This window comes from Mobula hypostoma, chromosome 20 (assembly GCF_963921235.1).
Source record: "Mobula hypostoma chromosome 20, sMobHyp1.1, whole genome shotgun sequence".
NCBI lineage: Eukaryota > Metazoa > Chordata > Chondrichthyes > Myliobatiformes > Myliobatidae > Mobula > Mobula hypostoma.
In genome coordinates, this window is record NC_086116.1 from 17,449,794 (window position 1) to 17,475,460 (window position 25,667).

Genomic DNA, 25,667 nt, shown 5'->3' on the forward strand with positions numbered 1-25,667 from the left:
GCTCTCCTTTACTCAAAGTCAAGTGGCCTCATCACCTAAATCAATTTCACCAAGGGGGAAAGGAATATACAGTATGTGCCTCATCTTGTGATTACTTTTCTGTTTGAGAAATTTGAAAGTAATAACATTTTTCTACAAATAATTTCCAGCTGTAGTGGAATTTTCTATACCAAAGAATAATGTTACACTGGTTGACTGGCAGAATTTCAAATTTGGAACCCATATGTTATTCCAAGGATAACACTGAAAAGATTCAGCCTTTTACCTCGGCGGGTTGGCATTGTGGCATACGGGGATTATCTTCCACAATCCTCACCGGTACAGAGCAGCTTGTTGTAAAGTACAAAATATAAAGCATTCAAATACATAGCACCACACAGCAGTTTCCATTCCACAGGCTGAAACTCCTGAGGAGAGGAATCACAGGGTTGAGCTAACCTGGAACTCGGTGTCAAGTGAAGGAAACGGGAGGTTAAGGGGTCCAGTTCTCTCCGAATGAGGGGCCGACTTTAGAGGGACTTAACACGGAAGAGAATTTGTAGCAAGGGGAGTCCAATCGGTTTAAAACAGCAAATGGTACATCGGTGAAGTAAAATGTCGACATTAGATTGTGTGCAGAGTAATTGGTTGGGGGAGGGATAGGGGATCACAGCAGTCTTTTTGCCAGTTTTGCAACGATGATACGCTGTTCCGACAGCATAACTCTCCGGGACTGGGTGAAGCATATGGAACAGCTTGATGTACACAGATGGCCACGCCAGCAATCTCTCTGATCTCAGCTTCCTCCTCCCAGTTTCGCTGCAAACGCCGCTCTCAAGATGCCTCGCGTTTTTATCTGCACTTTCACGAATGAACGGTGCCGGCTCGTGACTGGGAGTTACCTCCTATCGCCGGCCTTTCCAAATCACTGATACGGACTTAAGTAAAGATTTTTTTGTTTAAAAAATGGGTTGGGAGGGAGTGACAAGGGCGGGCCAAGGCTCGGGCCAGATACCAAAGCAAGGCACAACTTAGAAATATTGATTTGGCCAGTTGGAAGAAGCTTTCTGCATCGGATGTTTTATTTAATAAATAAGAACTATGAACTATACTATAATATAAACATTCATATGCTGCATGCAGAGTCATATAATTTAAAGTAATAATTTATATATTTACACAGTAAGAGGGAAGGGTGAGAGAGGGAGTGGAGGACTCACGATCTGCCCAGTTTTCTGGACAATGCACAGAGGCAAGAGGTGTCTATTCTGATCCACCTCCACGCCACATACTTATTGTTCTCTTTGCTCAGTGCCCTGACATACGTCTGACTGGTTTTGCATTGGGAATTCCAGTGCTTCTCGTCGATGCCCCTGCAGCCGTTCTTGCCCGGTTTGGCTTCTTTGCAGCGCGTCTCGTAAAAATATTGTTTTATGGCAGAGTTGCCGGTTTTAATCTCCTCCAGCACGGTCACTTGCCTGCCCCGAATGTCGATTGCCGCCGTCTTGTCCGTCACCCAGCGGCTCTCGCTGTCACACACCGAGTACTCGCCGCGGTGAACCCGGTGATCCAAGTACCGTTTGCTCCTGGCTGTTCGGTTGGCCAGCTCCGCGGCGCCCGTGAAATCCTCGATTAAATAGAGCGGCGGGGGCTGTAAGGGCGGGCGGTCGCTGAGCAGCACTCGGGGCGAATGGTAGCGTTTCTTCTGCTTTAGCAGTTCAGCGCTGACCGAGCCCAGCGCCTGGAAGTCAGAGATTGTATTTCCCAAGGAGCCCGCGTTCCTCTGAGCGTCACTCTTTGCCCGGGAGTCCTGGTCCTTCTCCTCCACCCCCTCGCTCTCCTTGGAGAGTCTGCCTTTCAGGATGTCCGCCTGGAGGATCTTGATGATGAGAGAGCTCACCGAGTCCTCGGAAGAACTTTCCTTGTCCATGGCAGTAGCCTGGATGCCACCGAGACAAGTGAGAAGCATGCCGTACAACAGGACAGACATTACTTTGTTCACCTGTAATATCTGAAAGGGAAGCACACACCGGTCAGTCCACGTCCGCGGAGGAGGCACGCCTGCACATCACAAGGGTCCCTCTGAGCCTTTTACTTGCCCCTACTTCAGGATCACTTGCCTTCGCACCTGATGTCGGCCGCCAACCCACCCCCAGCCCCACCGTGTTAACGTTAGCCCCACAGAACGTCCCCGTCAATGCTATACTTGTGTTAATAAATGAAACATTTTAAAAATGCTAATGTTCAGAATCAAAAATCTAAAGTGCTGGGTTAAAACACTCAGCAAGTCAAGGGGCATCTGGGGAAAGACAAACAGTATTGATGTTTCCTGCCTTAACAGATTCCCTATCCACAGATCTGTTCCCTGCATTTTTTTTTGTTTTTAATCACATTTTTCTCATTCTGCTTGTGTTGTTCGCCATGATATGATTCCCATTAAACATCTACTCACATTTCCTCATGATCAGAACCAGGCGGAATATAAAAGTTTAACACTAACGCCCTATGAATTTGCTTTAATATGGGCCATGCACACAAGGAACGCAGAGTCACTGGTTTTTAATTATTTATATATAACCCATATTCCTTTTTTATTTGCACAATGCGTCTTCCTTTGCACATTTGCTGTTTGTCAGTCTTTGTTTATGTATAGCTTTTATAAGTTCTATTGTATTTCTTTATTTTACTGTAAATGCATGCAAGATGGCTAAAATATTATGGACAGCTATGGTCAGGGTGCAGGTTGAAGGGACAGGGCAGTTGAATGGCATTGGCTAGATGGCTGCACTGTGTTGCACTTTTCTATGGCTCTATGTTTTATCTAAGAAAATGAATCTCAAGGTAGTATATGTTGAGATATGCATATTTTGACAATAAATTTACTTTGACTTTGAGTTACAATTTGTGCCTTTCGTATCAAAGGTACTGCCCCCAATCTATATGCAGGTTGAAGGCAGAGAAATGTACCTAATCAATGGTTAAAGATTCCTAGTGTGCCATGGTGTCTACTTGACAGGTGCTTCCTGCCCTCCCTCCCTGTATGATTTCACTCTGTGTGCACTAGGGCATTGAATTCACCCTTAGACACAATATGTAAAATATTTTTAAGCAGCTTGAAACTTAAATGGTTCACTGCCTAAATTATCCAATTAGAGGTCAACGTCATCTTGCTGCTATCAGTGAAGTATTCTCAGAGTAGGAAGGGGTGTTTGTAGTGGGGTGGGACTGAGAAGAGCATCCACTGAACAACCCATCTTTTCCCTTGCTGATTGCTTAGCCCATTACCTTGTGCTATGCTCCGTACCTGCATCTATTATGAGAACCTGTGCAAGGAGGATTAGCACCTCTCTGGGATAGTACTGGAATGCCCAGGAATGAAGGATGCCATGAACAAGTGGGAGAAAAAAAATCACACTGTATCACCAGACCGTACAGGTATCACCATGCCCTTTAAACAGTTTCTGTTCATAACTAACAGGGATGGGGAAAGGATTGTTTGATGGGGAGATCAAAAGGCATATGGTGAAATCGCCATTACCACATTCAGAAATGTCAACGTTTTTCAGGGCATTAATCTCCACTGCACACCCGCCGAGGTCCCTCGGCCCCTCAAGTAATCAGTTAACAGAGTAAGAATGTGTAATATCCATCTCCTCCCTAAAAGCGGTTCAGGTTTTGTTCATGTGCATGCCCCTGCAAAATTGCAACCTGCCTGTTTCAAACATCATGTTGAACCAGTTAAACGTCTCATCACCTTATATTTCTGGTGCAAAAGAGCTCAACTCCGATTTGTGCTGCACCAGTTCTATCAAGCCGCATTAAAGTGACACATGCAACAATATTACCAAAGTTAAGCCGAACAATTTCTACAGAATGCTGGAAATGAAAAGTGAAAACAGAGCTTTGTTTTTCACAGAAGTTCTCTCAGCTCACCTTATGTCTCCCCTTCTCTGCAATATAATTCATGCTTGATTGCTGACTTTTTTCAGTGTCATTGAGAAGTCAGCAACCTGAAATGTTAACTCCATTTTACTTTCTAGAGGTGCTGCCTGATTAAAACAGAAAATGCTGGAAACACTTAGCAGGTCAGACAATATCTGAGGAATGAAAAAGAAAACTCGCAGGAGATTCTGCAAGTGCTGGAAATCTAGACACACAAAATGCTGGAGGAATTCCGGAAGTCAGGCAACATCTATGGAGAAGAATAAGCAGATGATGTTTCAGGCTAAGATCCAGTCCTGATAAATGGTCTCAGTGCAAAACACAGACTGTTTATTCTTCACCAGAGATGCTGCTTGACCTGCCAAGTACCTCCAGAAATATGTATGTCTTTCAAGGAAAAAGAGTGCTTTTGTTTCACGTTGACAAGAACCGTGATCAGAACCTTCATCAGAAATACAGAAAAAGGGTTTGCGATCTGAAACATTAATTATGTTTTCATCTCTCCATAGATATTGTCATACCTAAGTATTCCAGTACTCTCTGATTTTATTTCGATTTCTAGCATCTGCAGGTCCTTGATTTTCAGTTTCATTAGGAATGTCACCATTTCATACAACAGAATTAACTACTGCAGATTATTTGCAGAAAATTTGTTTCAGAGACCATCCTAGATGGAAGACATTAATCTTGATGAATTAACATTAATCTTACGAGACCTAGACACCAGACATATCATGAAAGGATCTCCAGATGAACCATATCTGCTCATTAGGCACATTGACAGATATACACCAATATCCATTTATGAGCAAGTGTCTTTGATAAGGTACTTGGCTTATGTCACCTGTTTGGAATTTGTATGAAATCAACAGTGCCTCCATGTTACATAATACATCCAGGTTAAACACAAAACATGCAGTATCTCCTCCTCCTTCAACAAACAATGGACCACTGTCTATTGCAGAAGTATTTCTCAGTATGAGTTATCATACCTTTAAGTAACATATCAGGGTGCCTGCTGTTTGCAGTAAGTTTCTTGGAAGGGCGCAGTTTCTTTATGTAATTAAGCACCAACAAATCTTAATTGAATCTAGGTCTTCTGACTAATGCTGTGCTAAATATGTATGAAGGTCCATAACAGACTTACGTTTCCTGTGATTCTGAAGATGTCACTTTGAATGCTTTCTCAAACCAATTAAATTCTCATAACCACTGCCGAGATAATAAGTAGGGATTAATTTTAGAGCTGTTGACTGATAATCAAATAATATTCGTAAAACTAGGGAAGCTCTGCTCCATTCCTCCAAGTAGTACCAATGGAAGTTTTACATTTCCCTCAATTTATATTGTAAATTATTACTAATATTTTTATTATTATTTAAATGGTGAAAGATTGCAGCATGCTGTTGTGCAGAGGGACTTGGGAGTGCTTGTTCATGAATCGCAAAAAGTTGGCTTCCAGGTACAACAGGTTATTAAGAAGGCAAACGGAATGTTGGCCTTCATTTCTAGAGGGATTGAATACAAGAGCAGGAAGGTCATGCTGCAACTATACAGGGTGCTGGTGAGGCCGCACTTGGAGTACCGTGTGTAGTCCTGGTCTCCATACTTGAGGAAGGATATACTGGATGAAGGAGTTAACCTACGAGGAGAGATTGAGTCGCCTGGGACTATACTCTCTGGAGTTCAGAAGAATGAGAGGGGATCTTATAGAAACATACAAAATTTTGAAAGGGATAGATAAGATAGAAGTAGGAAAGTTGTTTCCATTGGTGGGTGAGACTAGAACTAGGGGACATTGCCTCAAGATTCAAGGGAGAAGATTTAGGACGGAGATGAGGAGAAACTGTTTTTCCCAGAGTGGTGAATCTGTGGAATTCTCTGCCCAGGGAAGCAGTTGAGGCTTCCTCGCCAAATACATTTAAGAAACAGTTAGATAGGCTTTTACATAGTAAGGGAATTAAGGGTTATGGGGAAGAGGCAGGTAGATGGAGCTGAGTTTACGGACAGATCAGCCATGATCTTATTGAATGGGGGCAGGCTCGATGGGCCAGATAGCCCACTCCTGCTCCTATTTCTTATGTTCTTATATGCTGGTATTTATTTATTTATGCACATTTAATTCTATATTGGTCCTTTAACCCCTAACTTTATAATTGTTGGATGTTGATGTTTTTAGTTGCATGTTGCACCTTGGCCAACACACCACAGCAAATTCCTAATACATGTAAATGTACTGTACTTGGCAAATAAAGTTGATCCTTGATGGCGTATCCGAAACAACCTAGCACTGACACATCAGCCTAGAGCTTTCTCTGAAATGGGATTTGGATCCACAAATTTCAGATGCAGAGAACAGTGTGAAGTAGTTTTTTATAGAAATCTACCTATATAGAACGGTTTTTAAAGAATACATAATACCTCAAATGTTTCACCTTGTTCTATGAGAGCTGCTGAAACTTGTAATGTGCTATTTGAAAAGGTTTTTACAATTGTTGTGGGGATTATTTTAGCGGTGTATCTTTTCACCTTCTTCTCCCTGGATCAATCAATAGAAACATGCACAGAGGCAGGTACCTGCCCCACACTCACCCTGCCACTCATTCAATAATGCATGCTCACTGTATTTGTGTTTGGATATTTCATGTGGCCCGACGTAAACACTCATATTTAAATTTCTGCAAACGTCAAATGCTGCCTGGCCTGCTGCGGTTTGTGTGTGTTACTTGAATTTCCAGCATCTGCAGATTTCCTCGTGTTTATGTTATGTTGAAGTTGTATTAGATGTTGGTGAGGCCTAATTTGGAGTATTGTGTGAAGTTTTGGTCACCTACCTAAAGGAAAGATGTAAACAATGTTGAAAGAGTACAGAGAAAATTTACAAGGATGTTGCCGGGTCTGGAGGACCTGAGTTATAAAGAAAGATTGAATAAGTTAAGACTGTATTCTTTAGAGCGTAGAAGATTGAGAGGAGATTTGATAGAGGTATACAAAATTATGGGGGGTATAGATAGGGCAAATGAAAGCAAGCTTTTTCCACTGAGGTCGGGGGAATTATAACCAGAAGTCTTGGGTTAAGAGTGAAAGGTGAGAAGTTTATGCAGAACATGAGGGAAAATTTCTTCACTCAGAAGGTCCTGAGAGTGTGGAATGAGATGCCAGCACAAGTGAAGCATGTGAGCTTGATTTCAAAGTTTAAGAGAAGTTTGGATTGGTATGTGGATAGTAGGGGTATGGAGGGCTATGGTCCCAGTGCAGGTCGATGGGAGTAGGCAGTTTAAATGCTTTCAGCATGGACTAGATGGGTCAAAGGGCCTGTTTCTGTGCTGTACTTTCCTATGACTCCATGACTCTAATGCTAACTCTTAAGAAATATATCAATAAGACATGCCCCAGATCATTTTTGCCCATGATAGAATTAAAGACCACAGAACACAGAACACTACTGCACAGTAGAGGTCCTTCGGCACATGATGTTGTGCCGACCTTTATACCTACTCTGAGATCAATCTAACCCTTCCCCCCACATAGCCTTCCATTTTCCTGTCAGAGTCAAACAGCACAGAAACTGAGCTGTCACGTAACCATTCATGGATATTGATCCTATGAGACTAGGAAATATTGTGTCTCAACCCCTTTGGAAGCCTTTTGAAAGTGATATCTCTGATAAATAATATCAGCACATTGAGGCAATTTCAGTGATTTAGAATGGATTGTGACAGTCAGAGATTCTGGCCCATGAGATTACCTTACATAAGGAAGAAGGATTATGTGAGAGCATGTAGCAAAGATACTAACTACCCAGTTTTCTGATTTAAATATCTGCTCAGCATAGCTCATGGGCAGGAGAACCAAGTTTACGACATTTACAAAGGGCAAATGGTTCTGCAACATTTGTGGATTATGCAGGTGGGCCATTGTTAGATTTTGTACCTGCCCTTGGCAGCATAAGTGAATTTCTTGGTACAACCCCTAACTAACTATTTCCTATCTCCCTGAAACTTGTAATTTGTTAGTTTATTTACAGCTCATGAATTAAGAGCTGCAATTCTGGTTTGGCCACAATTCTATTCAGGGTACCTCTTCCAAATCTTTAAAAGTGAAGGACAACTTTCCCTCACAGAACATGTGACTTCAAAACAAAAAGTGATCTGTAAATGCAGGCCCGTCAAAGAAACCTCCCTTTAGATCGTCCCTAGAAGTTTTGTTAGAATGTTAACATTTAGAAGGCATTAAGGTGGGGATGTTAGTTGTGATTAAGGCACTATAATGGGCAAGGCTGTATGGTAGCACAGTGGTTAGCACAATGCTTTACAGTACAGCTGACTGGGGTTCAATTCCCGCCACCGCCTAGAAGGAGCTTTGTATGTTCTCCACCCATATGGATATCATCCAGGTTAGTAGGTTCATTGGTACATTGCAAACTGTCCCATGATTAGGCTAGGACTAAATCAGGAGATCACTGACAACATGGCTTGTAGGACTGGTAGGGCCTATTTTGCGCTGTATCGCATTAAAGATATTAATAAAAGAATGGTATTGGTAGGGAAACATTTCTAGCACTGTTAAAATGCTCTGAGGCGAAGTTGCCCATCAGTCTGGGTGGTACAGAGGCATAGCTGTAGTAAGGAGAGGTGTCGCCTCATAACTCCAGCGACCGTGTTCAATCCCGACCTCCAGTGCTTTGCCACATTCTCCATGCAGTCACCTGGGTCTCCTCACACCAGAAACGAGTAACTTGGTAGGTTAATTGGCCACTGCATATTGCCCCTTGTGTGTGAATGAGCGGCAGAATGTGGGGAGTGTAAAGACAGGTCCATGCAGGATTATTAAATAGATGCTTAATAACTGATACAAACTCAATGGGACAAAGGGTCTATTTCTTTATTGTATCTCTCAATGAAACTGTAACTCTAGAATTTCATCACATTGTAATATACACTCAGTGACTACTTTACTATGTACACCTATACACCTGCTCATTAATTCAAATATCTAGTCATCCAATGATATGGCAGCAACTCAATGCATAAAAGCATGCAAACATTGTCAAGAGGTTCAGTTGTTTTTCAGACCAAACATCAGAATGGGGGAGAAATGTGATCTACATCAGTGACTTTGACCATGGAATCATTGATGGTGCCAAATGGAGTGGTTTGAGTATCTCAGATACTGAAAATCTCATTAGATTTTCATACACAACAATCTCTAGAGTTTACGGAGAATGCTGCAAAAAAAACAAAAACAAAATTTGAAAAAAACATTTTGTGAGGAGCATGATAATGCCATGTTATTGTGAGAGGTCAAAGGAGACTGGCCAGACTGATTCAACCTGACAGGGAGGTGACGGGAACTCAAATAACCATGGATTCGAACAAACAAGAGAAAATCTGCGGATGCTGGACATCTGAGCAACCCACATAAAATGTTGAAGGAACTCAACTGGCCAGGCCAGGTAGCATCTATGGAAAAAAGTACAGTCAACGTTTCTGGCTGAGACCCTTTGGTATAACAACAGTGGTGTGCAGAAGGGTCACCAATACCTTGTAAAAACCTAGCATGTTCATTGGTATCATAGAGAGGCAAAATAACTATCATCTTCTGTCACAAACTACCACAGCCATCAATGTCCTATACCAATGCAAAAGGTCCACTAGAACATCATATATAAATAACTGACACCATTCATCCAGGTAACCAACCCCAACTCCCCTGCCAAGATAACATATGCACCAGTGCACCACATAAAACCTTGTTGCCCTTGTGATATGGTGACCCACCCATTCAGTGTCCAAAACTGTAGTAACATACCTCCGGTCTCTCCACTGTAATACACCAGTATCCTACGGAAAGGTATGATCCCATCAATATGGCAATGAAAGTTACCCAGTACTACAGCTCCCTAGCTGTTTTCCACTAAAGCATTGTACAAAACATTAATCCCTCCCATAAATATTTTCTAAATGCGTAGCCTAGTGCATTACAAATTGTTTGCATGCATCTATTTAGGTTAATGTTGACTTCATACAGGGACGGAAGAATAATAATTAAAAATGTCTCAGCCACTTTAAAAACTCCTTTGCACATGAAGCAACTTGTTGAATCTGGACTCAGGCATTCTAAACAAAAACAATGGTCTCCGTATCTGCTTTGATTTGCATTATTTGTTTATTTGAATGTTCAGATGAAATGAAACCACAGCACACACATTAAACCCAAACGTAAGTACTCATACTTTGCCTATGTTTTTGTGGGGTGTGTGGTACAGTCACTGTCTCAGTTCTCTTCAGGACTCCTCCCTTTCTCTTTTTGCTTTTACGTTGGTGACTTTTTGGTGTTGCTTCCTGCTTAGAGCATGCAGTTTTATCACTTTGGTTGCCAGTTTCTACCTTTCTCGCAGTTTCACTTCATCCATTGCAGTCTCCGCTATTCTCTTTCTTTAATTTCCATATCAGAAGACAATTGAGTGACCAAAATCCATTAGAAGACCAAAGGCTCTCACAACTATTTTGGTGACACCTCTTCCTTCCTCTAGGTCAGAGATTCCCAACTTGGCATCCATGGACCCCTCAGTTAATGGTAAGACTCCATGGCATTAAAAAAAGCTTGGGAACCCTGCCCCAGATGAACTCTCTGGAGACCTGAGTTTGAATTTCACCAGAAGAGCTGTGGAATTTAATTTAATTAATAATCTGGAATATGAAGAAACAGTTATAACTGGTTAATAACATTGCTTAACACAGTGCTAAAGGCAGGAGCCCTCCCTGGACTTGAAGGGTTTTTTGCAGGAAGCATTATGTACAAAACTTTGAGCCAAGAGATGGAAAATTGAATTACAGTGGATAGTGAATCATAAACACAAAAGAGTCTGCAGATGATGGAAGTCTAGAAAACACACACAAAATGTTGGAGGAACCCAGCAGGTCAGGCAGCATCAATGCAGAGGAATAAAGTCAACATTCCTCTAGCATTTGGTGTGTGTTAAACTGGAGAGCTCCCCTACAAGCGAGAACAAATATGGGAAGCCTAGACTCTTCTAATGTGGTGGGCAGGCAGATGAGTATTTTTCTCACCACAGATGTGCCTGACCTACAGGACATTTCCTGCATTCCCATTTATAACAGATTTCCAGCAAATATGGTGCTCTCTATCTCATATTTCCAGCAATTCTTTTATTTTGTTTTTCTCTCACCTTTGATGTCCCTTCCAGATGCATTAGCTGCACTTCACAACCCCTCACCACCGTCTCTCAGTTGACACTGGTCTTTATTGCAGACATTCCCTTTGTTCACCCCTCAACTCTGCCTTCTGAGCAGCAACGAACTGGCTGCGTAGCTGTGGACCTTTAGTTCTAACTATTGTGCTTACTTTTTATTGTTCGTATAATTTGCTCTTTTTTTCAGACAAACAATAAAAAGGAAACAAATTGGATGTTTGACAGTCTTTTTAATTAGGTTTTATTGGGTTTCTTTGTTTATGTGGCTGCCTGTAAGAAGACCGATTAGAGGTTGATATAATATACGTACTTTGGCAATAAATTTACTTTGAACTTTGAACTTAAAATATACCAGTTTTCCTAATTCTTTCAGTTCTAACAAAAGGTCATTCAATCTAAAATGTTAATAATATTTCTCTGTCCTGAGTTACTACCACAGTTGCTACAATCAAATGCATGGTAGCTGTGGTAGGGTTGGCATTCCAGTACGTCCTCTGAGGTGAAACCTAACAGCCTAAATAGCTGTGCTTTATGCTTGCTTTGAAAGCAAGGCTAATCCTACTCCTATATACTTTAAATGCCCATATCATTCAGTAATCTTACAATCTCTGTCTCAGAGACCAATGTCAGAACATTCTTCAAGGGGATAAACCCCATAATGAGTTAGGCCCCGAAAGTGTACCTGGCCAGGTATGACAAACCTGTGCCAACAAGCTGACTGGAACTTTTAGGGACATCTTCAATCTCTCCCTACTGCAGCCTGAGGTTCCTACCTGCTTCAAATGGGCATCAATTATACTAATGTCCCAGAAGAGTGGGATGAGCTGCCTCAACGGTTATCAGCTGGTGGCACTGACTTCTACAGTGATGAAGATCTTTGGGAGGTTGGTTATGACTAGAATTAACTCTTGCCTGAGGACATGCTGCATTTTGTCTACCACTGGAACAGGTCGTTAGCAGATGAAACCCCACTGGCTCTCCACTCTGCTGCGGAGCACCTAGATAAGACATATGTTAAGCTGTTGTTCATCAAATACTGCTTGACATTCAACCCTATCATCCCTCCCAGTAATAATAAACTAACTTCAATGCCTGGGCTTCTGCAATTGCCTCTGCAACTGAATCATTGACTTACTTATTGGGAGATCACAATCAGTGCAGACTGGTATTAACAACTCCTCCTTACTGACTATCAACATAGACACACCTTGTTACATACACCTGTTCGGGTGCATTCTCCAGTTACCTTATAAGGTAACCGTAGCCTTCAGCCAGGAGCAGATGTCATCAGGTGGTTTCCAACCTTCACCGAGTGTTTCGACCCTTAACCAAGACACTCTCCAGTTGGTGGGCCAGCAGTGGTGGCCAAATCACTGCCCATCTGCTCCTGACTTCCAGATCCCCTCCTCTCGCCTACTCCAAATCCAACAAGAGGCTCGTTCTGTCTCTTCCCCCATCCTACGAGCTGCTTGTTTTTTGCTCCTTTCGTCCAGGCCCAGATCTGACAACAACCGCCATGCTGATTTGGCTGGGAAACCTCTGCAGCCGATCTCCACAGGGAACAACCATGCCTGCCATCCCTTGTCTTTACACTCCTGCACTAAGGGCTGGTACTTCAAGGCCTTTCTCTCGTGGGCCTCTTCCCATCCCTCCTCCCATGGCACAGTCAGCTCAACCAGAATTAGTTTCATCTCAATAAGAAGATGTGTGCTTAGCTTCTGCTCTACTCTGGCTACACTCATGACAGTGCGGCTAGATGCAGCAGAAACGGCATCTATAAATTTGCAGATGACACCACTATTGTCGGCAAAATCTCAGATGATGAGGAAGAGGCATACAGAAGTAAGCTAGATTGGCTGGCTGAGTGGTGTCACGACAACCTCGTATTCAACATCAGCAAGACAATGGGCATTAGGAAGGGGAAGTCAGGAGCACACGTGCCAGTCCTCTTTGAGGGGTCAGCAGCAGTAAGCATGAACAGATTTAAATTCCTGGCCATCAATATCTCAGAGGATCCATAGTGGGCTCAACACATTAATACAATCATGAAGATGGCACACCACCAGCCTTTAGAAGTTTGAGGAGAACTGATGGCTCAAAAAGTTGGCATCAATCATGAGGGACTGTCACCATCCAGGGCATGCCGACTACAATCAAGGAAGGAGGTACAAGAGCCTGAAGACCCTCATTCAATGATTCAGGAACAGGTTCTTCCCCTCTGCCATCAAATTTCTGAGCATTTCATGAACCCATGAATGTTACTCTGTTATGCTTTTTTTGCACTACTGCATTTACATATTTTTGTAATTTACAGATGTTTATGTCTTTGCACCATACTGCTCCCACAGAATGCCATATTTTATGTCAAAATTCAGTGATAATAAACCTGATTCTGATGACCAGACCTGCTGAGTAAGTCCAATATTCAATGGCTTTCATTTTGGATTTCCACCATCGGCAGTATTTTGCTTTTCAATTCAGTACAAACAGTATATTATATCCACAAGACAACCAGGTGAGATAAAAATTTTAGCTTCAAGCCAACATCTACAGTTACAAAAAAAGAAAGTTTATTTGGAAATGTTTATAACCAGAGCTTGAACCCAACATTTTTATTTCTGAACTGTGTTCTTTAGTTAAATACAGAAGGGCACCAATGACCTGAGTTACAGAAATCCATCTTTATGAAAATTCTCTCATATATTTCAAAACATTTTCCAAGCTAGGATTAATTATAAAGATATGAAAAAGTTTCATTTAATTCATTCAAGTGTGGACACAATACATATTCTATTAATTTAATCATGAGTAGCGTTTCGATGGTAATTCATTGAAATGAAAGAATTGTGTCAAAGTCTCTTCAAACAAATTGTAACATTCATTCTGTTCCCCTCAAACCTCTGACAAGCTCTGTTTATATTGGATGATCAACTTTATAACAAAGTTCTTACTATCTACTAAGACCCAGCATTCCCAAATCCTTAACTACCAATCCCCAACCACCACCTACCTGCAATCCCCATTCCCCTGCTACTCAGCTCTCAGCCCAGTGTCTGGGAAATAAGATAATTCTGTTTTGATTCCAGAGTTTAGCAGTTATAAAGCCAGTACTGCAATGAGTGGGTGGTGGGTGGACATATGTTTCTACTATAGGAGGTGTAAGGCACTACATCCCTCAACTAGCCTTGCAGGTCACTCTTGGACAAGGTGTAGAACCTGCTTAGCAGCCCCCCCCCCCCACTGATCAGGGTCAGATGAAGTCATGGAAGCAGGTGATAAATCAGGGGTGGCTAACCTTTTATGTTCCATGCGTCAATTTTTTCACGCACAAGTTCTATATTAACATATTTTTACAAGAATTGCGGGGGTACAACAGTTAGAAGGCACATCTGAACTCATGCATGAAAAAATTGGCACATGGAACGTAAAAGGTTGGCCACCCCTGTGATAAATGGTTGTATGAGCAGCTAGTACATATCACAAGTCCTGGTTATGCGCCCACTGATGCCAGGCAGACTATCTATGTAGAGTATTGATAATGGCTGGGGTCACCTGTCTTGTAAAATGCACTGCCCAGAAGAAGGCAAAGGCAAACTATTTCTGAAAAAAATTTGCCAAGAACAATCATGGTCGTGGAAAGACCATAATCATCTATGTCATACAATACAGCACATAACAAACAAACGGCAATGAGCACATTATACCTGATAATTGAGTCATTTTATCATTAAGTTGTAAAGCTAAAAGTCAGTTCAATGATCATTCCTGTTTATTGCCATGCATGGACAGAGGAGGTATTTTTCCTAAATTTTGACGAAGGTGTTAGGCTAGGTAGCCATTATTGAAGGAGGTTTCTAGCACAGATGCCTGGTTAGCATATAGCTCACTATTCATTTCCCAAAAGCACTTTAATGTAAATACATACATTCATGGTGCTTTCAGACGGGATGAACCAACAGCTGCAGTTTGTCTGTCAGTGGCAGTTTAAAACTCACGAAAATTTTGAAACATGCATTGAATCTGTATTTAAGCGACCAATGGAAGCCCCAATCTGACCCTCAAAGAGCATTTAAAGATCTTTCATTTGAATATCTTGCCCTTTTTCATCAACAGCTACTTGCAGTTCTGGTGCAAGCCAAGATGCGTCTTTAATCATTAAATGTGGATTTGATAAGGGAATAAAGGAAGCACAGAAGGTAGCAATGAAGGATCAATTTCTTGGATTGTGTATCAACGTTCAAAGTAAATTTATTATTGAAGTATGTATATGTTAAGGTATAAGAAGTACAATAGAATTTATGAAACACTATGAATAAGCAAAGACTGGCAGACAACCTAAGAGCAGATAAATAATACTGAGAACATGAGTTGTAAAGTCTTTGGAAGTGAAATCAGTTCAGAGTTGCAGTGAGTGAAGTTATCCACAAATGTCAAACAAAGCCTGTAATTCTGGATTAGTTCCTGGACTTGCAAAACTTCTGTCCCTGATTTGGTGCATCGCTGCGCACAGACCGAAGCCGTGCCTTTTGGCCATAGCCGCACAACACTACATTATCATTACCTGCCATCACTGAAGGGACAGTCCTGGAGCAGGCAGTAAAATGAGGTCAAGGGAATTAATTAGGTTTTTATACCTGGATGTGATACAAAAATTGATAAGGAATTATTTTAGTGGCTGAAAGAAGGCTAAGTTCAATTAAGAAGATGAGCTAGATATTCACTTAAAACAACTTGGCAACAAGACAGATTACAAACAATGAGAATCAATCCAATGGATGATCAGGTAACACGATAAAACTGCAGTGCAGCAAAAATATGGAACTTCTTTGAGGAGCTGAGATACTATTCGTAAAAATTGATATAAAAATGACTAAACCCAGAGCAAATAAACTAACAAGATTTAAAATGACGGAAATAACATAATCACAATGGGTGACAAATTTTATAAACACTTAATGTTAAGATTAATTGAAAAAGGGGGTACATTCACAATAGTAAAGAAACAACTTATGGGTCGTGATGTGATTTCTATGATGCTGAAAAAATATATTTTCCTTCAGTTTGTGCCAAAGAATTTAGATGAAGAAATAACAAGGTACAAGCAAAATTAGAATGAAAGAAATTAAGGATAGTTAAGAATGACTGAAAACAAGACACAACACAATGAACTGAAGAATTCAATGAGGCAGATAAGGAAGATTAGAAGAAATAAGAAATGAGATGCAATGATTATAACTAACATTAATATTTTAAGAACGCTAATGAATATCATAAATGGAAAAATTGTCTTCAATAGGAGATGAGTGATATTGGACTTAACAGGTTAGTGGTTAGGTTATTAAATGAGAACCAGCGTTCTGCACCATTAAGCCTTTAGCCTAGCAATATTAGTTTGAATCATACCATAGCACTATAAAATTCATGTAGTTAAAAATCTAGAATTTAAGAAAATACAATCTCAGGAGCATAATCAAGGACTTACTGGATTTTCATTAAAAACCCATCTGGTTAGCTAATGTCCTTTAAAGAGAGAAGCTTTCCAGACATGAATTTTAAGTCCCGTTAAGTGGCTGTCAATTTAGAGAAAATGGGAAGAGGCAATAAACACAGGTGTTGCCAGTAACACCACAAAATAAAAGTAATAAACTACCAGAGATTGTAAGATAATTGTAGTTGTCTATTGGAAAGGCATACTCCAGTTAGAATAGCAAGCATGCATTGCCAATGAACCTGCCATGTCCAACAAGTGCAAAAGATCTCTGATAATATAAACATGCTTTAGTGTTTGAATTTAAGTGATTGTTCATAGGGATTTTGACAAAAAGTACTTTATGGTGACAGGAACGTTAAGTGGTGATAAAACTGAAGTACAATGTGTGAAAGGAATGATGCATTACATGGTGGCCAATAAAGACAGTACAGAACAACAGACAAAATGCTGTGGGAACTTAGCAAGTCAGGCAGCGTCTATGGAGAGGAATAAACAGTCAACGTTTCATTCTGAGACCCTGGTGTTTTATAGTTGTGCTTAAGTACAGAGTACAAAAACAACAAATATGAATATAAAGTGAAATTACTTATGAAGAAGAGAGTGATCTATTTTATAGTCAGGTGAGAAGATTATATAGAAAAAAAATTTGGCACAGAGATTTAAGATAATAACAATCAACACGAAAATGAAGGGGGTGGGGATAAGGGCAAGAAAGTGGAATGGAGTGTTTGAGTTCAAAGTGCAAAGTAAAACTGTTATGAAAGTACATATATACCACCATATACAACCCTGAGATTCATTTGCTTGCAGGCATTCACAGTAGAACAATGAAATAATAAAAAACTACACACAAACAAAGATAATAAGAATTAAGGCAACATACATCAAAGTTGCTGGTGAACGCAGCAGGCCAAGCAGCATCTATAGGAAGAGGCGCAGTCGACGTTTCAGGCCGAGACCCTTCGTCAGAACGAAGGGTCTCGGCCTGAAACTTCGACTGCGCCTCTTCCTATAGATGCTGCTTGGCCTGCTGCGTTCACCAGCAACTTTGATGTATGTTGCTTGAATTTCCAGCATCTGCAGAATTCCTGTTGTTTAAGAATTAAGGCAGATGAATTTGTAAAGCCCAGGTTTCATAAGTGGCAGTGAGATATGGGAGCAAAAAATCAATGTTGAAAAGTGAAAATCAGTGATTTAGTCAGAGTTAGAATGCATATTCTCAATTTACTGTGGGGGCACACAAGAACTCTTCTCACTTGCTAATGTTTTTGTACACCTAGTGCTGAAAATACCAAGACAACACTGGAGGACAGCGCCTTCAAGTGCAGTCGATGCAGCCAAGACTGTCACTCCTGTGTGGGCCTCTACAGCCACAACAGAAGCTGCTCTAACACAGACTGAAGCAAGACTTTCCAAGCGCAGATCCATGGTCTCGCGAGACTAACGGATGCCACCACGACCAATTGCTGAAAGAGCAAAGTAACAATGGTGCAGTGAGGGAAGAGGGAATTTGGAATGGGCATGACTAATATGTAAACTTATCTCTTTAACCAATCAGATCAGAACTGAGTAATTTCAATGTCTTTTCAGTACTCAAGGACAAAATAACAAAGGGAAAGGAATACTGAAATTAAAGGAAGAATGAAAAACAGAACAGAAAACATTTCCTTTAAAAATCCAAAGTTTTATAATTTTGCAACTTTTAACAAGTAAAATAAAGGAACATTTCTCTACTTTATAATAGTTAATTTTCACAAAAAGAGAACGTACATATATCACAGTGCTAACTATACAAAGGCTGAGGGGTCACTGAAGTAACTTTAGTTTAAATCTAATGCATGGATGTAGCAACTTCAGACCAATTTTAATGAGGATGAAACTATGACATGACATGTTTATGTAACTAATGTTGACATAATGCACACTTAGATTTTGGGTTCACTGACATCTAAAGTTACATTTCCATTTGCACATAAATTACAACAAGCAGTAGTAATTTCAGTCAACATTTCAGATTGAGGCCCCCATCAGGACTGACTGTTTATTCCTCTCTATGAGTTCCTCCAACATTTTGTGTTTTGCACTGGATTTCCAGCATCTGCAGAATCTCTTGTGTTTGTATGAATTTCATTACTGCTTTAATATCAACTCAAGGCCTGTTTGTATTTATCCGAAGTATATCCCTCATAATTTGTATATCTCTAACAAAAATCCTTTCATTTTTCTCCTGATATTCCTAAAGCCCTAAACTATTCAACTTTTCCCTACAACTCAGGTCTTCAAGTCCTGGCAACATCTTTGTAAATTTTCTCTGTACTCTTTCAATCTTATTGATATCTTTCCTGTAAGTAGGTAACTAGAACTGCACACAACTCTCCAAATTTGGCCACACCACCATCTTATACAACTTCCACATAACGTCCCAATTTCTATACCCAGTACTCCGAATTATGAAAATCAATGTGCCCAAAAGCTCTCTTTACAACCCTGTGAGACAATATTCAAGAATTTATGGATCTGTATTCCTAGATCCCTTGGTTCTACCACAATCTTTAGCGTCCTACTGTTCACTGTTATGAGTCCTGCCCTGGTCTCTCTTTCCAAAGTGTAAAAACTCAAACTTGCCTGAATTGAATTCTATCTGTCATTTTACCAGCCCATTTTTTCCAGCTGGTCGAGATCCCGCAGCACGGTTTGATAGCCTTCCTTGCTGTCCACTAGGCCCTAGGCCCACAGTGGTTGGTGTTGGCTGCAAATTTGCTGATCCAGTTTACCATATTACCATCCAAATCATTAATATTGATGACAAACAACAGTGGACCCTGTACCCCACAAGTCACAGGCCTCCAGTCAGAGAAGCAACCAATTACAGTCTCTCGCTTCTCATGCTGAGCCAATGTTAAATCCATTTACTAGTACTTCATCCCGAATGCCAAGTAAATGAAACTTCTGGACCAGCCTTTGTCAAAGGCCTTGCTAAAGTCCATGTAGACAATATCCACAGCCTTTCGTTCATCCATTTTCCTGATAACCTCCTAGAAAAACTCTATAAAATTGGTTAGACACCTCCTACCCGCCTTCCATGCACTAAGCCTTGTTGACTATAGATGGTAGATTAGAAAACTGAAATTCTTTCCACAAGTATCAAATATCTTAGTTTAAAACTAGATTGCATTTTTGATTTTAAAACGTGAGGAAATATTAGTTCAAAGACCACTAAAGGGCATAACTGAGGATAATCACTGAAAAACAGTGAGAGTTGTTAGGACAATGGCTATCTAGCTACAATAAAACAATGCACCACTTACAATCCAGCAGATCTTCTCGGATCTGTGAACTTCTAACACGATATTTTAAATCAAATAGCAATGAATACTGATGCACACTGAAAAAGATAATTGAATGCATTGAAATTAAACAACTTAATCAGACATTAAGGAAGCTGAGGAATCGGAGCTCCAGGCTGAAGAGCAGTTTGCTACTCCAGCTAACAGTCTCTCCCTCCACCCGACACTGGGCCGATGGACTCTCTGAGCAGCACCAAGTTCAGCCTGCCCAAGGACAAAGGCTCCATTGAAATGAATCGGGGGAAACAGTTGCCAGCAAAATGGTAGAAAGTCTGATTTATTTCATTTAACTCACTTAATTTGAATATTCAGTTGTATCTTTAAGTGCACTTTTTATGTTTCAGTATTTAAGAACAATTTAATTTCTTTAAAGTGTATTTTTGTCTTTTATGTTCTCTATGGGAGATTTGACTGTAGGGATTATAAATGCCAATCATGATTATTCAATTTGCACACAATTCTGACAGCCAAAGACTCCATAATAACCTTTGGTGAGCTTAGCAGCAGAGCATCACTGCTGACAAGCCCTTTTTGAATAGGTCAATCAAAAGCTATTATTTTTCTCTGCATTTTACTTAACATTATGTGCCTCTCTTTCCATTAACTCCAAACCAGATCAGGACCAATTGTGGTTAACATTCCCCCCCAATCCCTCAGGTTTTCTCTCGCACAAATGACAAGTTCCTGATTCTCAAATTCCCACAATTCCCACGAACCACCTTCTCTTTGGGGTTACTTGTTAGCCTCAGTTGTTAGCACTTTTGTCTCAGATTCGGAAGGCTCAGAACACGTCCCACTCCACTGATCGGATTGAGATTAATTTATCATATGTACGTTGAAACATACAGTGAAATGCAGTAGTTTGAGTTAGCAGCCAACACATGTAACAGTGCAAAAGAAGAGCTTATGAAAGGTTCAAAAAGCTAGGCAATGATGGAGATCTAGATGATTATAAGGCTAGCAGGAAGGAGCTTAAGAAAGAAATTAGGAGAGCCAGAAGGGGCCATGAGAAGGCATTGGTGGACAAGATTAAGAAAAACCCCAAGGTACTCTACAAGTATGTGAAGAGCAAGAGGATAAGACATGAGAGAATAGAACCAATCAAGTGTGACAGTGGAAAAGTGTGTATAGAACCGGAGGAGATAGTAGAGGTAGTTAATGAGTACTTTGCTTCAGTATTCACTACAGAAAAGGATCTTGGCGATTGTAGGGATGACTTACAGTGGACTGAAAAGCTTGAGCATGCAGATAATAAGAAAGAGGATATGCAGCAGCTTTTGGAAAGCATCAAGTTGGATAAGTCACCGGGACCAGACGAGATGTACCCCAGGCTACTGTGCGAGGCAAGGGAGGAGATTGCTGAGCCTCTGGCAATGATCTTTGCATCATCAATGGGGACAGGACAGGTTCTGGAGGATTGGAGGGTTGTGGATGTTGTTTCATTATTCAAGAAAGGGAGTAGAGATAGCCTAGGAAATTATAGACCAGTGAGACTTCAGTGGTGGGTAAGTTGATGGAGAAGATCCTGAGAGGCAGGATTTATGAACATCTGGAGAGGCATAATATGATTAGGAATAGTCAGCATGGCTTTATCAAGGGCAGGTTGTATTTTACGACCCTGATTGAATTTTTTGAAGATGTGACTAAACACATTGATGAAGGTAGAGCAGTAGATGTAGTGTATATGGATTTCAGCAAGGCATTTGATAAGGTCCCCAATGCAAGGCTTATTGAGAAAGTAAAGAGGCATGGGATCCAAGGGGACACTGCTTTGTGTATCCAGAACTGGCTTGCCCACAGAAGGCAAAGAGTGGTTGCAGAAGGATCATATTCTGCATGGAGGTCAGTCACCAGTGGTGTGCCTCAGGGATCTGTTCTGGGACCCCTACTCTTCATGATTTTTATAGGTGACCTGGATGTCGAAGTGGAGGGATGGGTTAGTAAATTTGCTAATGACACAAAGGTTGGGGGTGTTGTGGGTAGTGTGGAGGGCTGTCAGAGGTTGCAGCGGGATATTGATAGGATGCAAAACTGGGCTGAGAAGAGGCAGATGGAGTTCAACGCAGGTAAGTGTGAGGTGGTTCATTTTGGTAGGTCAAATATGATGGCAGAATATAGTATTATTGGTAAGACTCTTGGCAGTGTGAAGGATCAGAGGGATCATGGGGTCCGAATCCATAGGACACTCAAAGCTACTGCGCAGGTTGACTCTGTGGTTAAGAAGGCATATGGTGCATTGGCCTTCTTCAATCGTGGGATTGAGTTTAAGAGCCGAGAGGTAATGTTGCAGCTATATAGGACCCTGGTCAGACCCCACTTGGAGTACTGTGCTCAGTTCTGATCACCTCACTATAGGAAGGATGTGAAAACCACAGAAAGGGTGCAGAGGAGATGTACAAGGATGTTGCCTGGATTGGGGAGCATGCTCTATGAGAATAGGTTGAGTGAACTCGGCCTTTTTGTCTTGGAGTGACAAAGGATGAGAGGTGACCTGATAGAGGTGTACAAGGTGATGAGAGGCATTGATTGTGTGGATAGGCAGAGGCTTTTTCCCAGGGCTGAAATGGCTAGCACGAGAAAGCACAGTTTTAAGGTGCTTGGAAGTAGGTACAGGGATGTGAGGGGTAAGTTTTTTACGCAGAAATTGGTGAGTGCGTGGAATGGGCTGCCGGTGACAGTGGTGGCGGCAGATACGATAGAGTCTGTTTAGAGACTGCTGGACAGGTATATGGAGCTCAGAAAAATAGAGGGCTATGGGTAAGCCTAGGTAATTTCTCAGGTAAGGATATGTTTGGCACAGCTTTGTGGGCCAAAGTGCCTGTATTGTGCTGTGAGTTTTCTATGTTTCTATTCAGGTGCCACCATAGTATGCCCACAATGTTCAGCAGAAGAACAAAAATCACAACAGAACAGCCAAGCAACAAAGCAACAACAGCAAAACAAAACTCAGTCATCCCTTCCTTCCACCCACACACAAAGTCCTCTAACCCCAGGACGGGCCGTCTTCTTCAGCTTGCAGTTCGCAATGTTGAGCCTAATCCTCCTTTAAATTTGGGAGAGAGTGATGTCTGCTGGGATGAGTCAATAAATCAACTCACTATCTCCCTTCTCAACGCATGCTACAGATCACATGGCAATATTTCAAAGCAGTATAGGGAAGTTATCAACGCAAACACGAGGAATTCTGCAGATGCTGGAAATTTCATGCAACACACACAAAATGCTGGTGGACACAGCAGGTTAGGCAGCATCTCTAGGAAGCGGTACAGTCGACGTTTCGGGCCGAGACCCTTCGTCAGGACTAACTGAAAGAAGAGATAGTAAGAGATTTGAAAGTGGGAGGGGGAGGGGGAGATCTGAAATAATAGGCGAAGACAGGAGGGGGAGGGATGGAGCCAAGAGCTGGAAAGTTGACTGGCAAAAGAGATACAAGGCTGGAGGAGGGAGAGGAGTTATCAGTCCAGTTCCCTAATCCCCTAGTCCTGATGAAAGGTCTCGGCCCAAAACATTTAATCTAGTGTTCATGTAGATGAAGATTGAATCTAGCGTAACACACACAAAATGCTGGAGAAACTCAGCAGGTCAGGCAGCATCTATGGAGAGGAGCAAGCAGTCGAGGCTTCAGGCCAAGACTTTTCATCAGGACTCCTACCTGATGAAGGCTTTTGGCCCAAAATATCAACTATTTATTAATTTCCATAAACCAAGGGTTCCCAGCCTGGGGTCCACAGACACCTCAGTTAATGGTAGGGGCCCATGGCATAATAAAGTTTGGGAACCCCTACTATAGAAGCTGCTTGACCTGCCGAGTTCCTCCAGCATTTAGTGTGTGTTACCCCCAAATTCTCTTATCAGTTTCACACCAGCAGACTGTAACTGATAATGGCAGCCAGTGGGGGTTAACATATGATCATTTGCACAATGTCACATATTGGCTGCTGTGCTTTCAGGAGTCATTATGCTTCCACAGTAAGTGCAAGGCACCTGGAGAGAGGTATAACATTGCCATATTAAAGCAGATCTTCAATTCCCGTGCCCCCCCCAGCCCCTATATTTTTATGGTGACCTTCACAATAAATATAGCCAGTTGGTGGCATAGTGGCATCAGCGCTGGACTTCGGAGCGAAGGTTCCCGAGTTCGAACCCAGCCGTCTCCCCAGACATGCTTTCCATCTGTGCTGGGTTGAGCGTTGAGCTAGCAACTTGACTTCGTGAAAAAGAAATCGCCTGCTACAGAAACATCAACAGTAAAAAGTTGATGGCCTATGCTCTCTCGTGAGTTTAAAAGGCAATTTTCTTTTCCTTCACAATAAATATACTACTTTCAAATTGATTTCTCAATCCTAAAATATGAAGGATATTTAAATTATTTTTGTGCTTTGCACCTCACCCATTCAGCAGGACATCAAGGGTTTTGAAAAGATTGATTTCTCATACCTGATCTGCATGCTGCACATCAGCCAGGTAATGAGGACATTTGACAAGGATTACAGCAGAGTACAAAATACAGACAAGAGAAGAAGCAGCTGGAAAAATGCTGATTGCCTGTAGCCATTCACTAGCTTTTTCTGAATTTCACCTGGCAGAACACAGCACATTCCAATCTCCTTTACCTGTAAAAACATAAACTCCAGTACTGGCCCCCTTATTATCTTCATAATGGCTCCTTCAATGTATAGGGTCTATATAGAATAAAACTACACTTAATATGATCCTGAATGCAACATGTTTTATGTGAAGCATTGTATATTCAATGATTAGGTCAGATTTGAGATCTTAGCTGGGAGATTGTTCACAGCCTTCAGAAACTGAACGTGGTATTGAGAAGAGGAGTTGGTAAGTTATATTGCAGTTACATTAAATCAAAGTCAAAGCAAAATGTTTTATATATCATCATATACTGCCTTGAGGTTCATTTTTTTCTTGTAAGCATGTAGAGGAAAATTAAGAAATACAATAGAAAGGCTATAGATAAATAAAGACTGATGAAAAACCAATGTGCAAAAGAAGGCAAAATTGTATAAATAATTTAAAAAGTAAATGATAATACTGAGAACATAAATTGTAGAGTCCTTGAAAGTGAGTTTATAGGTTGTGCAGTCAGTTCAACACTGCGGTGACTGAAGTTATCCACTCGAGGTACTCGAGGTATTGTGTACAGTTTTAGACACCCTGTTGTAGGAAAGATGTTATTCAACTAGAAAGAGTGCAGAAAAGGTTTATTTAGATGCTGCCAAGACTTGGACGTCCAAGTCACAAAGGCAGGCTGCGTAGATTAGGACTCGATTCCCTGGAACATAAGATATTCGGGGGTGGGGGGAGTGACCTGATAGAGGTATATAAGATCACAAGAGGGGCATAGATAGGGTGAAAGTGCGTAGTCTTTTTTTCTCAGAGAGGGGTTTGCTAAAAACATGAGAACAAAGGTTTAAGATCAGAGGTGAGGGAGTTAAAAGGGTCATTAGGGGCAGCTTCTTCACGCAGAGTGTAGTGCATACTGGGATTGAGCTGCCAGAAGTTGTGGTTGATATGGGTACATTAGTAACATTTAAAAGCCATCTACATACCGGAAGTACGTGGATAGCAGAGGTTTAGTGGGCTTTGGGCCAAACACAGGCAAGTGTGACGAGCTCACTGGCAACACTGTCAGCGTGGATGAGTCGGGCTATGAGGCCTGCTTCCTGGCTTTACG

At 41.3% G+C, this 25,667-nt stretch overlaps 1 protein-coding gene across 2 annotated transcripts in view; it reads right to left on the reverse strand.

Moving 5' to 3' along the window:
- Positions 1 to 513: 513 nt before the first annotated feature.
- Positions 514 to 25,667, reverse strand: part of ntf3 (neurotrophin 3) — a 38,721-nt gene continuing 13,567 nt past the window's right edge. Inside the window, exons 1-2 of one of the 2 annotated variants that reach the window (XM_063072128.1) lie at positions 9,733 to 9,865; positions 514 to 1,990 (exon numbers count right to left, since the gene is read on the reverse strand). In XM_063072128.1, coding sequence (XP_062928198.1) covers positions 1,196 to 1,990; positions 9,733 to 9,786 — 849 coding nt within the window. In that variant the 5' untranslated portion in view covers positions 9,787 to 9,865 and the 3' untranslated portion in view covers positions 514 to 1,195. Of the gene's footprint in view, positions 1,991 to 9,732; positions 9,866 to 25,667 lie in introns of those variants that run through there. The other variant, XM_063072129.1, reaches the window with a different exon arrangement.